Here is a 21039-nt window from a genome sequence, read left to right as displayed (position 1 = left end):
GAAACTAATTTGGGAGAAATTCAGGTAGTCATAGGTTGTTCATTTATAATGTCATATAATCGTTTACCCTGTATCAGTGACTATTGGTCTGAAAGTCCGTCACTGGGAAATCAGTCAATAAAAACTGCTATTTCCCGTGACAGGTACAAACTTATTAGTTCGAAACTTTACTTCGCCTCGCCAAAAAAACCAGATAATGCTGATAAAACCTATTACATTCAGGATGTTGTAGAATGTCTGAAATCAACATTCCAAAAGTACCGAGAAGACAGTAGCTTTCAGAGTATCGATGAAAGTATAACAAAATTCAAAGGCCGATCATCCCTAAAGCAGTATATGCCGATGAAACCGGTAAAACGTGGAATAAAAATGTGGCTACGTTGTGATGCTCAATCAGGATACACATACGATTTCAATATCTATGCTGGGCGAGAAACGGAGGCACAAATAGGTACATTGGGAGAGCGAGTGGTGAACTCCCTTGCTTCTACAATCCGCCAAGATGATGTAACTCTTTGTTTCGATCGTTTTTTCACAACAGTGAATTTATTGGAAACAATAAAATATCCCGCATTGGGTACATGTATGAGCAATCGCAGGAATCTACCAAAAATCGACACAAAGTTGGAGAAAAGTCAGTACGTATTCAAATGTACGCCAAAAGGATTGCTATATGTCAAGTGGCGGGATACAAAGGATGTATGTGTTCTGAGCATAGACATAGAGACATGGACTGTGCCTTCCCTTTATATCTATGCATGAAATACGGTCAAAAAAAGTGACAGAGAGAAAAACACGTCGGGAATGCAGTTGTCTTTTTCTAGAATTTTGATTGGTCTACACTCACCTCTATGTGAACAAAAAAGAGAAAGGTATGTCCCGACGAGCTTTTCTCTCTTTCTAATAAATAGCCAATTTCATGCTGGCATTGCTCAGTCCATGTCTCTATGTCTATGGTTCTGAGTAATTGCCATTCAAATGATGTAACCACTGTTAAAAAAACACAAAAGGATGGTAAGAAAGTCACAGTACAATGTCCTGCTATGATTGCATTTTATAGAGAAATCATGGGAGGGGTCGACTTAGCCGATCAGATGTCAGGCCTTTATGAACTAGATCGGAAATCCACCAAATGGTGGAAGAAAATATTTTATAGGCTGATGATGATGGCTGCAGTTAATTCTTGGATAATATACTGTCAACTCAAGAAAAAAAAATTCCTTTCAAAAGTTTTCTTGTTCTGCTTGCTGAAGAATTAGTATCAGAAGGCATGAAAACCACATCAGTCAAAAGATCATCAAAGAATGGGCGCTTATCAAAAAAGGGGAAAACAATGAAAAACGTCTCATTACATTTACCTTACGAAGGAGGAACAAGAAGGCGTTGCAAAAGGTGCACAACACTCGGAAAACAATCGAGGACAAAAATGGTTTGCAAAGAATGCGACTTACCACTTTGCAAATCATGCTTTGCCGATTATCATATGTCATAATAATAGCCGATAATATCTTAGTAACACAGTTTTATAAAATTGTCTTTGTTTACAAACACTTTGTATAAATAAAAGTGAGTTTGAAAGTACTTGTTGTATACATAATATATATTGCTTGAGACTAGTGGTACACATAAGTACCGTACTACAGAACTGGTGGTACACTATTGTACCACACCCCCACCCCCAAAATAATAAAAAAAATAATGTTTTTTCAATGCAGAATTCATGTATATTGTTGTATACAAAAAATCCCATTATTGATACTAAAAATAACTTTGCTGAATAAGCAATATTAAAATAATATAAAAGAGACTTCCTCAAACTGCGAAGCAGTTCCGCCCAGACCGTCATACAGAACGTTAGTTCCGCCCGGACCGTCGTATAGAACGTTAGTTCCGCTTAAGTAATCATACCACACGTATAGTAGCTCTATGTTCTGTTTTAACTAAATAAGTACCAGTTAAGTGTAAAAGTGACCTGTAACCATAACCAGTAAATAAATCAAGTTAAGTTAAGTGCACAGTTTCAATTCCAACGACCATTCGACGAGTTTTGGTGTCTTCTCTATAAAGCCACCTGGTGTCAGAAGAACCTTTTAAAAAACCCAAAAGTTCGCAGCAGGAATACGACACGAATTTTTGGTGTCAGAAGTGGGATGAATCAAAAAGAAAGTTGATCAAGGATTAACCACAAAGTTGATCACCCAGAGGTACCCAACAACCCCAAGAGGGACAACAAAACAAAAACAACCCCAGAGGGACAAGAAATAATCAGCCCACAAAGGGACAACAAGGGATCGCCGGATAGGGATCACCTCAACGCAACAAGGGGTCACCAAAAAAAGGGACCACCACAATTCAACAAGGGATCGCCAGAAAGGGATCACCAAAGAATCAATCCAAGGGTAACCTAGAGCCAGAGCCAAGCCAGAGCCAGAGGGATCAACACCAATCAACCAGAACTTCCGGACGCAAAGTCAGAGGAGCACCTCGACGGAAGGCCCCACCCAAACACCGCAACCAAAAGTGAGTCAAATTTTTGAAACATTGTAAAGTATATAAAAACTGCACAAAATGTCTTTCAAAGGAGAGAAACCAAGCACCGCGAATGATAATCTAAGTGACGACGAACCATTTGAAGAATTACCATTAACTGTTCTATTCAAATTCATAAAAACATTCAATGGCGACCGGACGGAACTCAACACTTTTATAACAAATGTAAATTCAGCATTTTCATTGGCTCAACCAAATCAAATTCCAAGTCTTTTTCTATTCGTAGTATCACAATTATCCACAAATGTCATAAATGAAATCGATATTGATGAAATAAGTGATTGGACAACCCTAAAAACCAAATTGAAAACGTATTACAGTCAAACAAAGCATGTCGCACAAAGCCATGAGGAACTAGAAACACTTCGTCGATATTCGAATGAGGGAATTACCGATTTCTTCAAAAGAGTCGAAAAAATCAAAAATGAATGTATCCAAGCTGAATATCTATCTTCCGAACCAGACGAATTCACCGCGATTAAGAAATCAATTCAAAGAACTGCATTGAGAAGATTTATCATTCATTGCAAACCGGAAATATCTCAAATGTTAAGAGCTCGAGATATCGACAATTTGAACGAAGCTTATAATATGGCCCTTCAAGAAGAAAAAATTCTCAATTATACAAAAAATAAATCGAATAGTTCAACCGGAGTTTACTGTTCTTATTGTAAAATGAAAAACCATAACACACAAAATTGTCGCAAAAAACCAAGGTCTAATAATTCCAACCATCAATCAAGTCGAAACTCTTATCGTAACAACAACAATTCTCAGCCAGGAACCTCCAATAATACTCATAATGCAAATTCCAATCATAATCCTAATCAATTCAACCCAAATTTCAAGAGAATCTTTTGTACGTATTGTAAAATACCTGGACACGTTTATGAAAACTGTAGAAAGAGACAAAATCGAAATAATTATACTCAAAATCCCAAAGTCAATCAAGTAGAAAAGGATTCTTTAAACTCGAAAGGTCAAACTCTGTCGAATGTCCCAGAGTTGGACCATGGCCAGTATATGGAGGCATTCGAATAAATCATTACGGAGCAGAACTCCAAATAATTTCATTCAATGTCGAAAATTCACCAAACAAAAAGATAAAATTTCTAATAGACAGTGGAGCAGCAATGTCTTTAGTGAAACACGATTCATTAATTCCTAATATCACAAAATTAAATCGTGAAAATGTTGTTTCATTCAACGGAATAAATCCAAACCAACCAATTTTATCCTTAGGCACAGTCGACCTCGAACTTAAATTCGAAAATTTCACTTTTCCCATAATGACTCAAGTAGTTGTAAGTCATGAAGTTCGTTTTGAAAATTATGATGGAATTTTAGGTGTTGACTTTTTACAGAAAAACAACGCAGTACTTGATTATAATAAGAAAGCTTTAATCATCAACGACATAATTATTCCCTTTGAAAACAAGAGTCCTCAGAAAATAATCTTACAACCACGCAGTGAAACGATCGTTGAAGTTAACCTAATTAATAATTTATCTGAAGGTGTGATTAAAAACCGCGAAATCGACGATGGTATACTCATTCCGAACGCACTCGTGAAGAACGAAAAACAAAAGGCTTATCTACCCATTCTGAATCTGAGAGACAGTACCGTAACGATTGACGCTGACAAATTGAAATTCGAATTAGAAGAAATAATTCCTGATGTAATGATTAATTTCACCGAGCAAATGACGCCGAATGAAAGGAAGCACTTGTTATTTGAAAACCTACGTACCGATCATTTGAATTCAGAAGAAAAACAATCCTTATTGCAAATTTGTAATCATTATTCTGACTTATTCCATCTACCTGGAGATTTTCTTACCTCAACAAAAACTTTGAAACATAAAATTCCTACGACAACTCAAGTTCCAATTTCCACAAAAATTTATAGATATCCCAAAATTCACGAAGAAGAAGTGAAAACGCAAATAAATAAAATGCTTGAACAAGACATAATTCAAAATTCACATTCACCCTACTCCAGCCCAGTTTGGGTTGTACCCAAAAAAGCAGACGCTTCAGGAATCAAAAAGTGGAGATTAGTGATAGATTATCGGAAACTCAATGAAATAACTGTTGGAGATAATTATCGATTACCCAATATTGAAACAATTTTGGATCAGTTAGGAAACTCAATTTATTTTTCAACATTATATCTAGCCTCAGATTTTCATCAAATCGAAATGGACGAAAAAGATAAAGAAAAAACTGCATTCAGTACTCCTTCAGGACATTTTGAATTCAACAGAATGCCATTTGGATTAAAATCAGCGCCCAATACTTTTGCACGACTAATGAATATTGTTCTATCGGGACTCCAAGGAATTGTTTGTTTTTGTTATTTAGATGACATTGTTGTATATGGCTCTTCTTTACAAGACCATAACGAAAAATTAAGGAAAGTATTTGATCAATTGAGAATACATAATTTGAAACTGCAACCAGACAAATGTGAATTCTTGAAAAAAGAAATTACTTATCTTGGTCATATCATAACGGATAAAGGTGTAAAACCAGACCCAAAAAAAGTCGAAGCTATTAAGAATTTAAAGGAACCAACCAACGCAAAAATGATTAAAAGTTTTTTAGGATTTGTTGGATATTATCGAAAATTCATTAAAGATTTTTCAGCAATTGCGAAACCTCTTACATCATTATTGAGGAAAGATCAAAAATTTGATTGGGGAGAATCACAACAGAAAGCTTTTTCTGAACTGAAGAACATAATAACAACCGATTCATTATTAATTTACCCAGAATTTTCTAAACCATTTATTTTAACAACAGACGCATCAAATGAAGCTATAGGCTCAGTTCTTTCGCAAGGAAAACATGGAAAAGATTTACCAATTGCCTATTATTCAAGAACATTATCGAATACGGAAAAAAATTATTCAACCACTGAAAAAGAACTATTAGCAATCGTTGACTCTTGCAAACATTTCAGACCATATTTATTTGGAACCAGTAATATTCAAATCTATACGGACCATAAACCTTTAATTTATCTAAAAAATTGTTCGGATCCTTCAGGACGATTAGCACGATGGCAAACATTATTAATGGATTACAATTTCGAAATAAAATACAAAAAAGGTAAAGAAAATAAAAACGCCGACTTCTTAAGTAGAATTCCAGATTATAATGTGAACTCTATTGAGGAGAGGTGTGAAGAAACAGAAAATTTCACATTCAATGATTTTAAAAGTTTTCATCAGATGAACTTGAATATTCCAGAACCGAAAATGATAAAGAAACCTCTAAATAGAATTCGTAATTTAGTAATTCCATTTTCAACAGACAAATCAGAAAGAAATGAATACTCCGATTACGTGTACAAACATTTTTCGAATATAATTCCTCAAAATAATCGAATTGCAGAAGTAAGTCTCAAAAAACTACCTGAACAAATAATCTATGTGATATTTATCAAAGATGACGTCACAGAATCCACAACATACGAAACATTATTTGAAACCCTATATAACTTGAAAGCCTTATTAAAATTCAACAATTGTTCTAAGTTTGTAATAACTGATATTCCCAAGAATAATGACTTGATCAGAAAAGATACTTTTAACAGCCTTCTATTCTACTTATTCCGTGATTTCAAATATAACATATTAGAAGAAGATAGAATGCCAATAACAGACAAAAATATGATCAAACAAATATTATTTGACTATCATGATTCTCCATTATCAGGACATCAAGGATTTGAAAGAACGTATCATAAAATCAAGGAAAATTTTTATTGGGATAATATGAAAGAAGATATAAGAAATTATATCAGAAATTGTCAAACATGTCAATTATCGAAAACCGATTTTAGAAATAATAAAAGCCCAATGCAAATAACGACAACCTCATCAAAATTTTGTGAACAAATTGCAATGGACATAGTTGGTCCTCTACCAGTAACTCAAAACGGCAACAGATTTATTCTCACTCTTCAAGATGATTTAACGAAATATATTCAATTATATGCAATGTCTAATCATGATGCAGAAAACGTAGCAATTCACTTTTTAAAATTCTGTACCAATTTTGGCTTCCCAGAAAAAATATTATCAGATCAAGGAGTTGAATTCACATCCAAGACATTGAAAGAATTGAATAGAATGCTAGGAATAAAACACAAATTAACCACCCCATATCACCCACAAACAAACGGATCACTCGAGAGAACTCATTTAACGTTAAAAGATTATTTGAGATGTTACGTAAACAAGGATCAAAATAATTGGGATGAATTTCTTAACTTAGCAGCATATTCCTATAACACGAACATACATAAAAGCACAGGAGTAACACCCTATGAATTAGTATTTGGACAAAAATCAAGAATACCTAACTCCATTCGAAAACCTTCTGAAAAACCTCATTACTCAGATTTAGCGAATTCAATTGCGAAAAAATTGAAAATTGCCAGAGATGCAGCAAAGGAAAACATAATAAAGTCGAAAGAAAAATCAAAAACTTATTATGACAAAACACATAATCGTACTTACACATTCAGAGAAAATGATCTAGTAATAATTCAAGATTCCAGAGCAAAACAAACCAGTCAAAAATTATCCAAACATTTCAAAGGACCATTCAAAATAATTCAAATTCATGATAATGAAACCGCCACTATTGAAATCGATAAAAACAAATTAAAAACTTATCACTTCAATCAACTGAAACCCTTTATAATTTCAGAAGACGAAAATTCCCAAAATGGACATAATCAAGATATTACCATTAACGACCCTTCTATTGATGACCCAGGGCCTAGCAACCGAATATAAAGTAACTCCAATTCCTTCATCCTCAGGAATCATATTTCATAACTTAGGCTTAGCAAAAATATCTAATGAACATTTCACTCTTTTATCCTATATTAATCTTACACATATAGAGGAGAAAGTTCAAGTAATTAAAGATTTCTATTCAATAACACTCAGTACGTGCCACATCGCAATTAACGATCAATTGGCTGATGAATGTTTTAATCAAATGAAATATATTCAAAAAAAGTTGGAAACTATTCAAAAATCATTCAATATAATTACTCATAAAATCAATGTTATATCTAGAAGAAAACGAAGAGGATTAATGAATGCCGTTGGCACGGGAATTAAATGGTTATTTGGAAACCCAGACAGTGACGATGCACAATTTTATTCTGATTCCATAAACTCGTTAATTAATAATGAAAAACAAACCGAAGTTTTAATGCAACAGCAAGTTAATGTTATTTCCGATACCATAACTAATTTCAATAATTCACTCACTAGAATGAATGAAAATATTAATATTCTAAATAAAAATTTGAAAAGTTTCAATAAATTTCAACAAGATATGATAACTATTAAAAACAGTTTTGAAGTCGAAATAGGATTATCCAACCACATTATTTTACTTATCGAGATGACAGATGAGTTAACCAATCAGTTGAATGAATACGTGAATGATATTTCTCTTATTTCAAATAATATCATCAGTTACAATATTTTACCACCAGAAACTCTTTATTCCGAATTGCATAAAATTTCTACGAAGCAAGACCTCCCATTGCCATTGAGCGTTGAAAATATTTTCATCTTTTACAAATTGCTAGAAATGAAATCATTCATTAACAAAGGATTATTAGTATTATCGTTCAATGTTCCGATTGTTACTAAAGGAAAATATGAAATTTATGAAATATTATCAGCACCAGTACCTCATCATGAAGATCCAATGTTATTTTCATATATTGAACCAAGTACACCTTATATTGTGATTTCGAGAGAAAAAACCAATTACTTCAATTTGAATACTTTAGATAAATGTTTCGAAACACTTCCAAATAATTATTTGTGCAGACATTTATATACTATGAGGAAGACAAACAACAATAATCAATGTGAAATAATATTATTTAATGAAAGAGTTGATGTAATTCCGAAAACTTGCAAAATCCATAATTTCATTGCAGAACTAGAAATTTGGCATAAATTAAGAAATAATCAATGGTTTTATAGTTTATCTTATCCAACACAACTATCAATTGTGTGCGATGATAAATCCACAAGAGTTGAACAAATCTCTCAAATAGGCTTATTTGAATTAAATCCAAAGTGTAAAGCATTTACAAAAACAGTAATTCTAGAAGTTCAAGGACAAATTGGCATAAGTGAACTGATGAATATTTTGCCATTCACAGATATTAATGAAGACGATTGTTGTAAAAACTTAAAGAAAAATCTCACACTAGAAGCAGTAAAACTAGAACCATTAAAATTGAGCAATTTAGATCTTAGAGAATTGAAATATGCCAAACATAAATTATCAGAATTCGATGAACAACTACAGAACCAATTGAATAAACCATTTATAATTAAACACACGAATTGGTTCACAACCATATTGTTGATAATTGTTTTTATGATAATTTCAATCATAATTTACAAATGTTTGAAATGCTTCAAATTCATAGACTTATTCAGAAAATGTTGCAAATCAGATAGCAGCAATGAAAGATGCCTTCCTTGTCTCCAAATATTTAATAATTGTAGTCAAAAACCCACTCATGAATTCAGTGTTTCATTTAAAAACGATAAATTTGAATCAACTGAATCCGATTTAAATGATGAGAGTCAATCACTAAAATCATTAAGAAGATCACAAAGACTCAAGAACATAAAAATATCAAGAAATTAATTCAGTACTTGACTCTATGAATATTTTGTATTGTATAAATTCAATCTTCATTATTTCATATTTACAAATTTTTGTTAAATTAAGAAAGCACAAAAATTTTAAATACCCCCAGAGGTGTTGTATACAAAAAATCCCATTATTGATACTAAAAATAACTTTGCTGAATAAGCAATATTAAAATAATATAAAAGAGACTTCCTCAAACTGCGAAGCAGTTCCGCCCAGACCGTCATACAGAACGTTAGTTCCGCCCAAACCGTCGTATAGAACGTTAGTTCCGCTTAAGTAATCATACCACACGTATAGTAGCTCTATGTTCTGTTTTAACTAAATAAGTACCAGTTAAGTGTAAAAGTGACCTGTAACCATAACCAGTAAATAAATCAAGTTAAGTTAAGTGCACAGTTTCAATTCCAACGACCATTCGACGAGTTTTGGTGTCTTCTCTAAAAAGCCACCTGGTGTCAGAAGAACCTTTTAAAAAACCCAAAAGTTCGCAGCAGGAATACGACAATATTCACAACTAAACACGAAACAGTCATTGGATTTATTAATATTTTTCATATACGAATGCCGTCTCGAAAGGGTCAACAAAATCAAAGTTCAGGAGGTATCAAAACAATTTTCTCCGTAGTGGAAGCATTAACCCAAAACGGAATCGTGTGAACAGTAACAGGTAATGAAGAAAATCAAATAAATATTCTAGGACATATTCACGGAAATCCAAGAGGTTCCATCAGACAGGTAGCACAGGAATTAGAAGTTTCATATTCGTCGTGTCAAAAAGTGCTCAAAAATGCCAATATGCATAATTATAAATTCCATAAAGGTCAGGCACTGGTAAATGGAGATCATCAGAGAAGAACTGTATTTTGCGAGAACCTTACTGGAATGCTGAACGCTGATCCCCAAATTTTGAAAAAAATTATCTGGACAGATGAAGCCAGATTTTCACAGGATGGAGTGTTAAATTCAAGAAATAATCATTATTGGGCGGATGCAAATCCACATTTGATTTATCAGAAAAACCATCAACATAGGTTTGGTTTTAATGTGTTTCGCATGTTGATGGATGATAAAGTATCTTTTCATATTTATGATGAGAATTTAACCGGACAAAGGTATCTGGAAATCCTAAGATCGGTGGTTTCCCCTTTTTTGGAAGAATTACCTCTAAATCTGATGTTCCATTGCTGGTACCAATTAGACGGAGCACCGGCACATTGCACAGGACCTGTCACTAACGAACTGAACGCAATGTTCGGAGAGAGGTGGATCAGACTAAATGGTCCATTAGAGTGGCCCCCTCGTTCTCCAGACCTAACACCCCTTGATTTTTATTTATGGGGTACTATAAAATCAGAGGTCTACAAAAATAACATTGACTCAAAGGAAGAACTTGAAGCGAGGGTGAGGGCTGCATTAAGGGGATTACCACCTGCACAAATAAGAAAAGCTACATCAGATGGAGTTCGTAGAAGAATTGATGAATGTATGGCGGTAGGCGGCCAACATTTTGAAAATTTATTGTAGTACCTACCTATTAGTTTCCTGTTGTAAATAAAATTTTTGTGATAGTTTTTGACGAGCAATCGATTGGAATTACAAAATTATAGGGTTGCCATTTGAAAAAAGTGAGATTTAATAGTTTTATCGAGGCTCAGTTTGGGGCCCTTTTTCAGACACCCTGTATAATATTTCCTCATAAGTTATACAAGAAACAGTATCATCGTACTTTCTTTTGTTCTACTTTCGCAAAAAGGAATTCTTATAATGAGGGATTTTGAAGATATGGACACTAATCTGTGACAACCTTTTTTTCAAAAAATTTGATAATCAGGTTATAATTCAAAAACCGCTTGAGTGGTTGCACATATCATACATCAAATCAGTGTAAAATCAAACGAAGAATTCGAATATGTAAAAATATACAGGGTGTTGCATTTGAAATAACGAAGTCACATTCGTTTCCGGTGAAACCGGAAGTAGATTCCGCTTGAAAATATTTTGCAATTAAAGTTCATGTTCTCTAAAACGAAAATCCAAAATCTTGAATCTCTATTACAATTCCTTCCTCGAAAACTTCTAATGAAACACTTAAAAAAATCACCCTGTATACTAAAAGAATTTCGGGAATTTCGTGTTATGTAGAGTAAAATGTGGGAACATTTTACTCGGCCGTGTTGGGTGCTAGAGATTTGGGGTTTTCGCGAGAAGAAAGTAGAGATTCCGAAATAGTTCCGAATGGAGCCGCTTTTTTCGATTTCGATCTCGGATATTTTTAAATTAATTCGCGAAAATTACGAATTTTCGTAAAAATTTTTCGGTCCTAAGATGGTAAGTAACGAGAGCACAGACGTTTCGGGTCGAAAGATGGGTCCGGAAAAATGCCTATTCTTAATGGATAAAGTTGGTGAGGAATAATTGATGGCCGTGTAACAATTCTCCGAGAACGATATAATCGTTTGAAACATACGTTACTTTCTATTTCCGAATGGAAATGTTCGAAAAAAGCGTAAAAAAATGATCAGTTCAGCTATTTCGCTAAAAAGGGGTGGTCGCCCAAAGTTCATTTGTAGTAATTATTGAGAGAATTATTTTCAATTTCTGGTATAATATAGAACGAATTCAATTGATTATTTAATGGAATATCGATTATTAATACGTTTTCTAATTGAAAATTGGCATATTTCACACCAATCTTGAAAATATTTCATAATTTCGAATGGATCATCATTTGGCCACGGAGTGAAGTTCGATGAAATTTCATATGACATTTCGAGAAATCACTCCACAGTGATTCAGTTTTCAGCATCATATCAAACGAGTCCAGTCGGTTATTGAATGAAATATGGATAATTAATACGTTTTTGAATCAAAAGCATGTTCAACAAAAGAGAAAACTATTCATATCCGCACACATAGCGATTTTGACGTCTACGAAAAATAGGGAAATTATGAATTTATTGACAATGTGGAATCTTCAAATTATCTTCAGAAGGTATGTTGAACCGAATTCGATCTTCTATAAGAAAGAATTATATTGTTAACTCTATAATATTTGCTATCAGATTCTTGAGAATATTTCATAATTCTGAATGGATCATTCCATTTCGACCCTGAGGGGAGTTCGCTCATGGTTTATCTGACATTTCACTTTATAAGAATCATTTTTCAGCATAATTAAAACGAATTCACTTGGTTATTGAATGGAATATCTATAATTAATACGTTTTCAAATTCAAAATTGGCAGATTTCACACCAATCTTGAAAATATTTCATAATTCGCCAAAGGAAAGTGACGATCATAGATGTGTTGTGTTTGGAATTAGTTCATCGTATTTGACAGCTGACTAGGGATAAAATTGACCTTAGGAATGAACATGGGCGTATCATTTGGTCCGTCGGAAGGAAATTTTCAATGGAAATATTTTGCAGGTTTTTTTCGATTTTGACGACTTTTTTGATTTTTCCTTTGAATAAATCACAAAGAGCGATGCTTTTATATATATATTATATATTTGAAGGGTCAGCGACAGCTGAAATATTACTGCCCAGATTGCTTGAGTGGTATCAAATTAATACCAAAGCTTCTGCAGAAGATTGACTCGATGCAGGCTGAGATTGACTCTTTGAAGGACCGTATTCAGTCTCAGCAGGACGATGAAGCGATCATCGGTGAAGTTTACGAGCGCCAAAGAAGGCAAAATAATGTGATGTTCTATAACTTGCCCGAATCAGACAAACCAGATCTTGCGGAAGCCAAGGATATTTTGATGAGCTCGATTGAACGTGATATTGTCAGAGCCGTCAGGGTAGGAAAACCAAACAAAAACGGAGCTCGTGCATTGAGGGTCACTCTCTCTAGCCCGGATGATGCTCACAAAGTATTAAAAAATAAAATAAAGATTGGTAAAGCTAGGAATATATTTATAGATGCAGATCTAAGTCCCCGGCAACTTCAACATCTTCAAAAGGTCAGGAAAGAGGCGGCTGACAGGAGGAGTGGTGGAGAGGAGGTTTACATCAGGTACGTGGGTGGTGCACCCCGTGTATTTGCAAAAAACCAGTAAGTGTGTCAAAACAGAGTGAACTGCGCTGCTACTATCAGAACACCCGCGGCCTCAATACTAAGACAGCTGAATTTTTCCAGTCTTCAGCATTATCTGAATAGCATCTTATAGCTATTGCTGAGACTTGGTTGCAACCCAACGTGAACAACTCCGAGCTTTTCGGTGAAAACTACCTGGTTTTTAGGAGTGATCGAAACCTGATGGCGACCGGAGTGACTCGGGGTGGTGGTGTCCTGCTCGCTGTGCGTGATGACTGTGATGCTGTTGAACTCAGTTTTCCAGATCGTGATCAGTTCCACAACATTGACATTGTCGGAGTAAAGGTGATTTTTAGGCTGAAAACTGTCTATATTTTCGTTGTATACATACCACCAAATATCAACCCGGACCAGGTGAAGAACTTACTTGAGCTTCTCGAGTCACTTCATTACCTTTATGACAGCAACTTACTTGTTATTGGAGACTTTAACCAGCCTCTTTTCACAGTCAAAGTTGAGCCTGAGCGTTCTAATAATCTGGCGATGTTAGCTTTGGGACAGTTCGTTAGCTTTTATGAATTGGTGCAGTCCAATTGTGTGACTAATGATTTTGGCCGTCTTTTGGATCTTGCATTCTCTAACTTGAATTGCAAAGTGTGCAGGGATTCTGTGCCATTTGTATCCGAGGATTGTTTCCACCCAGCTCTTGATATCTCTGTTGAAATCAAAACACCCTCTGCGGATTTTCCCTACAACACAGAATTTGATCCACTCAACTATAACTTCAGAAAGGCAAATTTTGCCGGTCTATACTCGGACCTGGCAGATAGGAGTTGGAATTTCTTAGGTGATGTTCTGGATGTAAATGTGGCACTTGACATTTTTTACTCTATTTTGTATGACTTGCTTGATCGCCATGTCCCTCGTTTCTCAAGTTGCAAGAAAAAATATCCACCATGGTTCAATCAGTCAATAATTCGTAAGATCAAGGAAAAGGATAAAGTGTTTCGTAAACTGAGGAAATTCAATTTGGATTCTCACAGACATCAGTTTGCTAATTTGAGAAGGCAGATCAAAAATGATATCAGGATGGCATATTCACAATATGTAAAATACTCTGAGGAGTCAATTATCAACGATCCTTCTAAGTTTTGGTCCTTTATTGAGAAGAAGAAGGGTTGTTCGCGAATTCCTGGCATTCTGAATTATGATGGTGTGGAGCTTAGCAGTGGTGGTGATATTGTGGACGCCTTCGCTTCATTTTTTAGTAGTGTCTTTACGATCTCTGATGCACCCGTTAATTTGGACAATTTATTTACCTCAAATAGATCCACCATAGGTATTGAGTCATTCAGTGAGAGTGAGGTTATAACAGCACTAAAGAGGGTGAAAAATGACCTTACGAGCGGTAACGATGGAATTCCTGGTTTGATTATTAGAGACTGCGCTTCTGTTCTGGCGGCACCTCTCCTTACTATATTCAATAGATCACTGGAAACCAGTTGCTTTCCTGAGGTATGGAAGATATGTAAAGTTATTCCCGTCCACAAAAAAGGCAACAAAAGCAGTATTGAAAATTATAGGCTCATTACCCTACTGTCAGGTTTCGCGAAGGTCTTTGAGGTCTGTATTTATAACCGATTGTTTCCTTAAGTTCAAAACATACTTATCGAAGAACAACATGGCTTCGTACCAAAAAGATCAACCGTCACTAATCTCATAACTTTTACCCAAATAGTCTGTAATGCATTGGAGGATAAAAATCAGGTTGACACGGTTTATACAGATTTTTCGAAGGCTTTCGATAGAATGGATCACAATGTTCTTCTCTCCAAGCTGGACTCAATGGGTTTTGATGGTCGTTTGCTGCGGTTCTTACACGCATACCTCAGAGATCGTCCACAGTATGTTAACTTTAGAGGTCACAGGTCCAGGAAATATTACGCTAACAGCGGTGCACCGCAGGGAAGTAACCTCGCTCCACTTTTATTTCTTCTCTTCATTAATGATATAGGCCAGAATATGAGTAGCTTCTTCTTATTATTTGCTGATGACCTTAAGATTTTCCGCATCATAAGAACCGTATACGACTGTATGCTTCTGCAAAACGATCTGAACACTTTATCCAGCTGGTGCCTGTTGAACCGACTACCCCTTAATATAGACAAGTGCAGTTTTTTCACTTTCTCTGGGAAGCACAGCTCTGTCAACTATGCCTATTCGATCAATAATACTCCGTTGAATAAGACTGATTCTTGTAAGGATCTTGGCATTTATTTCGACCAAAAACTTTCTTTTGCATATCATATTGAGATGAGTGTTTCGTCTGCGAAGAAAATGTTGGGACTTATATGCAGAAGTTGTAAAGATTTCAAGACCGAGAAAAGTTTTATCACTCTCTATGATGCGTATGTAAGGTCTCGTTTGGAGTATGGCAACCTTGTTTGGTCGCCTATTCATGCGGTTCATATACAGTCCATCGAATCGGTCCAGCGTCAGTTCATGAAGTACCTCTCGTTCAAGGTTACAGGCGTCTACCCCCTGCGTGGTACGGAGAATACAATATTGTTGAGGCGTTTCCATCTGCTTTCCCTCGAAGACAGGAGAACTTATTACGCTTGTATATTCGTATACAAGTTGGTGAATTACCTCGTTGACTCTCCAGGCCTGTTGTCTCAGCTGAACTTTCATGTTCCTAGAGTCAATAGCAGATTTGGCCAATGTTTCTATTTGGCTACACCACGTACTAACGCTCTTCGTAGATCCCCACTTTTTTCGATGTGCAATAGATTCAATCTGTGCTGCCGAAATATGGATGCCAATTCTGTTGGTCTGTCTCGATTCAGGAGGGAATTGAAAGCGTTGCTGTTTGAGGCCCAGTAGCAGTAGTTAAGCCTCCAAAACTTTCATTCGAGAATAAATATATTTTTTTTTCTTTTGTTGAATTTGTTGTCACTTCTTATATCTATATCTGTATATGTGAATATTTTGTTTTTGATTTTTTTTTTACTGTTTGTATAAATTTAAGATATTACCAGTGTCCTGTAATTGGGCCTAGAGCCTGTTTGGACAATAAAGTTATATTATATTATATATTATATTATATTATATTATATTATAACGATGGATTTACGTCCATACTTGGTATTGGATTTGAGATACTATATTAAGGAAGAACATTGCTAAAAAATGTGCTACTATGAATTTGGACGAAGTTGCCTAAAATATATAGCTGATTATTTGGGACATCATGAAAAAATACATATGGACCATTACAGACTACCGAATGTTACGAAGGATATCGTAAGGATGTTCAACATTTTGGAAAAAGCTCAAGGGGGGTCGAGAAGTATGGACGTAAGTTCAGAATACCCTTCAATGGAGGAAAACATAGAATATCCTGCTGTACATAATATCTTTACCAGTAATAGGTGAGTTTCAAAGTCAAATGAATCTAGTTCAAGTCACTCACAAAATATTTTTTAGATAACGATGGAAAAGAAAGTCCTAACGTAAGTCTTTCCTCGTTCAATCACATGGATTTCTCCTATTGCATAAATGTCCTTATCCCCATTTTGGATATGTAAAAACAATTCTTCATTTCTCAAATGGACATACCCTACTTTTGCTCATGGTACATATCAATAAAATACTCTGTGATTTCATTAAGCTTATAAGAAATTTCAAATTCTTAATTATGAGGAAGAAAAAATTTATTGGGAATATTGGACACTGATTTCTAATGTTTATTTCGTGACAATGCCGACGTTTCGAAACAAATTCGTTTTTTTTTTTCAAGACTGAAAATAAATACAAAAATATATTATAAGACATGCAATATGACATGACATGACATCGTGCTTAGGTGTTGCACATCTTCTCTAATCATAACGGAGTACATAATTTCTTTTTATATGAATCATCTCGCTTATATTACATCTATAATAACCAACCTCTTCTCTATCAAGAATTTGTACATTCTCAGAATCAAATTTGTGGTCCATAGTAATTTGGTGTAAAGCCGTTTTGTTATATTTGGCAAAATATTTTCATTTATGTTGTTTTATTCTATCGCGTAAATACTGTTTGGTTTGGCCAATATAACACTTGTTACAATTGGCACAGAGTATCTTGCATATCACTCCCGATTCTAAATTATAAGGTGTTTTAAATTTTAAATTCGTTGCAGTTGATGGACTTTTGCAATTGATTCAAGCAAGAGATCCTTCAGGAACTATACGAAATGTGATGAGAGTTTCCAAGTTTGTAGCGATGATTTCAGAGTTGAATTTCGGCAAACTATCAAAGCAGATTCTATGTTGAATTCTATTAGTGGTGTACCCAGTTTCAAATTGTTCAAACTGCTTTGCAAACTTGTTGATGAACATTATCTACGAAAAAGGCATACTTTACTTGCCCCACCTCAGATTTTGAGGATTATATTTTCATAGATAGAATTTCTTATGAGGAATCGAGAATCGAGATTACTACCATTAGTAATCTCAATCTTCGGAAACTCATAGATTAGTAGTTATGATTTTTTGAAATGTTCGCTAAATGCACTCAATTATTGACATTTGAATGTTAGTTCACTGTGATTCTCAATTAATTCGAGTGCTTTTCTCAACAGAACTCAACCAATCGCGGTTTTGAGGTAATTAATTGGGAGAAATGTGAATAATTGATCAATTTGGCTAAAAATTAAACTGAATCATTTTGAGGTTAGGTTAGGTTGTTAGGTTGGGTTAGGACAGTGAAAAAACAATTTCATACATAAAAATTTCATTTTTGTTGATTTAAATTCAAGTTTGAAAGACAGAGTGATAATATAATATTTCATGATAATATAATGATATAGCACGTTTTTTAATGAAATTTTCGAAAAATTGTTTCTCTCAAATTGAAAGTTTGCCGAGATTGATAGTTCTACGAATAGATTTTTTTATCTTCTCCTGCATCCAGGAAAAAATCGGCAGAAAAATCTGACGTAGGCACTCAGTCGAATTCGAGATAACGCACTTTACAAAAATTTCAAAAAATCATCAGACTAATACCATTCGAATCCTTATAAAGAATTTCATCTATAAAAAAATAATCAGTAAAATCTGAGGTGCGGCTTAAATCGATATGTAAAATGCACTAAATTATAACATTTGGACGTTTCCTCGCAGTAATTTTTAATAATAAATTAGTAATAATTTTAATTCCTAACCTCATTTTGAGGTTAGGTTAGGCTATTAGTTTGGGTTGGGACAGTGAAAAAACCATTTTATACATGAAAATATCAATTTAATCGATTAATTCGGGTTTAAAAGAACGAAAAGTGAAAATATAACTCAGCCACAATGACGAATTCGAGATAACGCCGGATAACGTACTCTACAAAAATTTGAAAAAATCATAACTGCCGAACTATAAGTTTCCGCAGGTTGAGACTAATACCATTCGCTTCTTTATGAAAAATTCTATCTATTAAAATTAATCATTAAAACCTGAGGTGGGGCATAAATCGAAGTTTTACCTGTGGTTAATCTATCTATCAAATCACACTATGTAATTCACCCGAATATAATAAATTCTTGTTAGTGCGATCAATTTACTCCACTCTCTGTAATTATTGCTGCTTGTTTCAGCCAAAGATGCATTCTGTACGAGGAGTTGTTGGTTCATTCATCGTCAAACCGTTCAGCAGATACCAGCATATACACGAGCATTGTAAAAAACATATGCAAACCCATTTTCATAAAGAAGTATACATATATAAGTATGTATATGAAATGAAAAAACTTATCCTTTTTTTATGTTCAGATGAGCATTTGGTCGATCACTATACTTCTCCACCGAAGGACTCATAGTCTGATGATCAAAATTGTACTTCCTATGGGAAAAAGAGATGTGGTAAATATATTTTGAATTCTGATTTCAATGCTCACCATGAGATATACTCTTTTTTTTTTTTCATGATTTATGTTCAGTTTCTCCACATGGTAAGATGAATAGAAGATCATGGAATACTCCCGAAAGAGTAATAGTCACAAATATGTTCAAAGAACACATTTCCCATAATGAAATACTCTCCCTGGTTGAATATAAAATGGTTATAAGTTCGAATTCAACTCTACAAAATAAGCCTCCTACGCAGCTGAAAACATGAGCAGCGAATCAAATAAATAAGAAGAAAATGGGGGTCTGGAATGATCGTTCAGAAGAGAGGTAATTTCTTTCAACTCGAAGAAATATTTCAAATTGCATGACTCATAATGAATAACAATTGTTTTGTAATATTATGTAGTCAATGCAAAAATTCACTGAAGTGGGTAATTCAGTAGCTTCATTATTTATGGCAGGATGTGAAGACGAAATGTACCTGGATATTGTGTGAAATACTTTATGCTCTAGATAAAATTTTTGGATTTTTTATGCCAATGATTATTATGATGTTTCAGTTTATTGGCCCCGTGAAGAGAAGCGAATCATGGAGAAGGAATTTCATAGACATTTACGTGATGGTATATTACCTGGGCTAGAATTATGCAAAGAAATTCAGAAGCAATATTCAGAATTGGAGAACAGAACTCCCGAAATGATGAAGGACTGGGTCAACAATTCCATCCGGAAGAGACTGAGAGAGTGAAATACCTATTATGATTAAGATTAAGATTTTGTACATTGAATGGCAAAATAGAAGATATATGAATTGAAAAATATATATTTTGATCCAGATGCAAATAAGAATAATAATAATAATTGATAAAAATGAGACTTCCTTACCACGTGGCACCTGGCGCACCACGTGGGACATTTAGCCTTCCCTGCCGTATGGGGTCACTGCGGTGGGGTGACCTTTATTTACGCCCGACTCGTGGGAACAGTAATGGACAATCTAGAAAAATTAAATAAAAGAACGGGGGGGGGGGGAGAAAAAGCGTAGAAGGGTAGACCCAGAAACGCCAGAACGTCAGAACAGCTCTGAGGGCTCGAGAGCGGATGAGGATGGTGCCGATGGCGCCGCTGGTGGTGCTTGCGCCGCCGGTGGTGTCGGAAGCACCACTAAAAAGATGAGGTCGATCACGGCGGGCCTGAGGGACTTTGTCCTTCAGGACTCTAACCGGGTCAACAAGGTTGCGGCTGGATTCATACTCGGTGCTCTCGCCGAGTATGAAAGTATAATTGTAGAACAGACGAAAGAGATCGAACGACTGAAAGGTCGTATCGAAGAGCGCGAGAGCTGGGCTCAGCAAGTTGCGGTTGGTGGGGCCGCAACGAGTCCAAAGAGCGCAAGAGGGACGCCTGCGGCAAGCAGGCCCCAGAATGAACGGAAGTTTGAGCGAAGCTACGCCATCGTCGTCAAAGACGTCAGTGGCAAGCTAGATAGCGAAGGAGTGAAAAAGAAGGTCTTGGCTGAGGTGGGCACTCAGTCGGATGTGCGGGTAACCGCCGTCCGAAAATGCAAGAATGAGGGCGGTATAGTCATTGAGACTAGGACCGAGCGTGAGTTGGAAAGTCTCTCCAAATGTGAGGACTTTCAAAGGCTTAGACTGACTGTAGAGAGGCCTAGGAAACTAGGCCATAGACTGATTGTGTTCGACGTTCCGTCGAACATGAGTGATGCGGAGCTCATTAATGAGCTCCACAGAAAGAACGGTGCTGGAATGGATGCTGCCTCCTTCAGAGGCAGCGGACGATTGTAGAGTCTGTCCGGCGAAAGGAAAACCTCCACCCCTCCACG

General features: G+C 35.3%; 2 protein-coding genes and 1 long non-coding RNA gene across 3 annotated transcripts; all 3 read left to right on the top strand.

Moving 5' to 3' along the window:
- The first annotated feature begins 300 nt into the window (after positions 1-300).
- On the top strand, positions 301-1591 carry LOC123318581 (piggyBac transposable element-derived protein 1-like). The gene is made up of 2 exons (XM_044905255.1): positions 301-705; positions 957-1591. Exons 1-2 carry the CDS (start codon positions 337-339, stop codon positions 1257-1259), a joined length of 672 nt encoding a protein of 223 aa, XP_044761190.1. The 5' UTR covers positions 301-336; the 3' UTR covers positions 1260-1591.
- A 760-nt stretch (positions 1592-2351) lies between these two features.
- LOC123318600 lies at positions 2352-7433 on the top strand. Its single transcript, XR_006538380.1, has 2 exons — positions 2352-2520; positions 7273-7433. It is a non-coding gene; the product is annotated as an uncharacterized LOC123318600 (long non-coding RNA).
- Positions 7434-10326: 2893 nt separating this feature from the next.
- LOC123319186 lies at positions 10327-16193 on the top strand. The gene is made up of 4 exons (XM_044906049.1): positions 10327-10758; positions 12787-13328; positions 13517-14877; positions 14965-16193. Exons 1-4 carry the CDS (start codon positions 10327-10329, stop codon positions 16191-16193), a joined length of 3564 nt encoding a protein of 1187 aa, XP_044761984.1.
- The last annotated feature ends 4846 nt before the right edge of the window (positions 16194-21039 follow it).

This window comes from Coccinella septempunctata, chromosome 8, assembly GCF_907165205.1.
Source record: "Coccinella septempunctata chromosome 8, icCocSept1.1, whole genome shotgun sequence".
Taxonomy (NCBI): Eukaryota; Metazoa; Arthropoda; class Insecta; order Coleoptera; family Coccinellidae; genus Coccinella; species Coccinella septempunctata.
The sequence above is the reverse complement of the archived record's forward strand: the minus strand, read 5'-3'. Positions and strand labels throughout refer to the sequence as shown.

What these genes read in the sequence shown, in the direction of transcription:
- LOC123318581 (XM_044905255.1), top strand. Translation starts at nt 337, where the DNA reads ATGCCGATGAAACCGGTAAAACGTGGAATAAAAATGTGGCTACGTTGT. An exon ending in GGGATACAAAGGATGTATGT is followed by an intron (nt 706 to 956) that starts GTTCTGAGCATA and finishes TCTATGTCTATG; the next exon opens with GTTCTGAGTAATTGCCATTC.
- LOC123319186 (XM_044906049.1), top strand. Translation starts at nt 10,327, where the DNA reads ATGGATGATAAAGTATCTTTTCATATTTATGATGAGAATTTAACCGGA. An exon ending in CGTGTATTTGCAAAAAACCA is followed by an intron (nt 13,329 to 13,516) that starts GTAAGTGTGTCA and finishes CCTGGTTTTTAG; the next exon opens with GAGTGATCGAAACCTGATGG. An exon ending in CAAAAAAGGCAACAAAAGCA is followed by an intron (nt 14,878 to 14,964) that starts GTATTGAAAATT and finishes TGTTTCCTTAAG; the next exon opens with TTCAAAACATACTTATCGAA.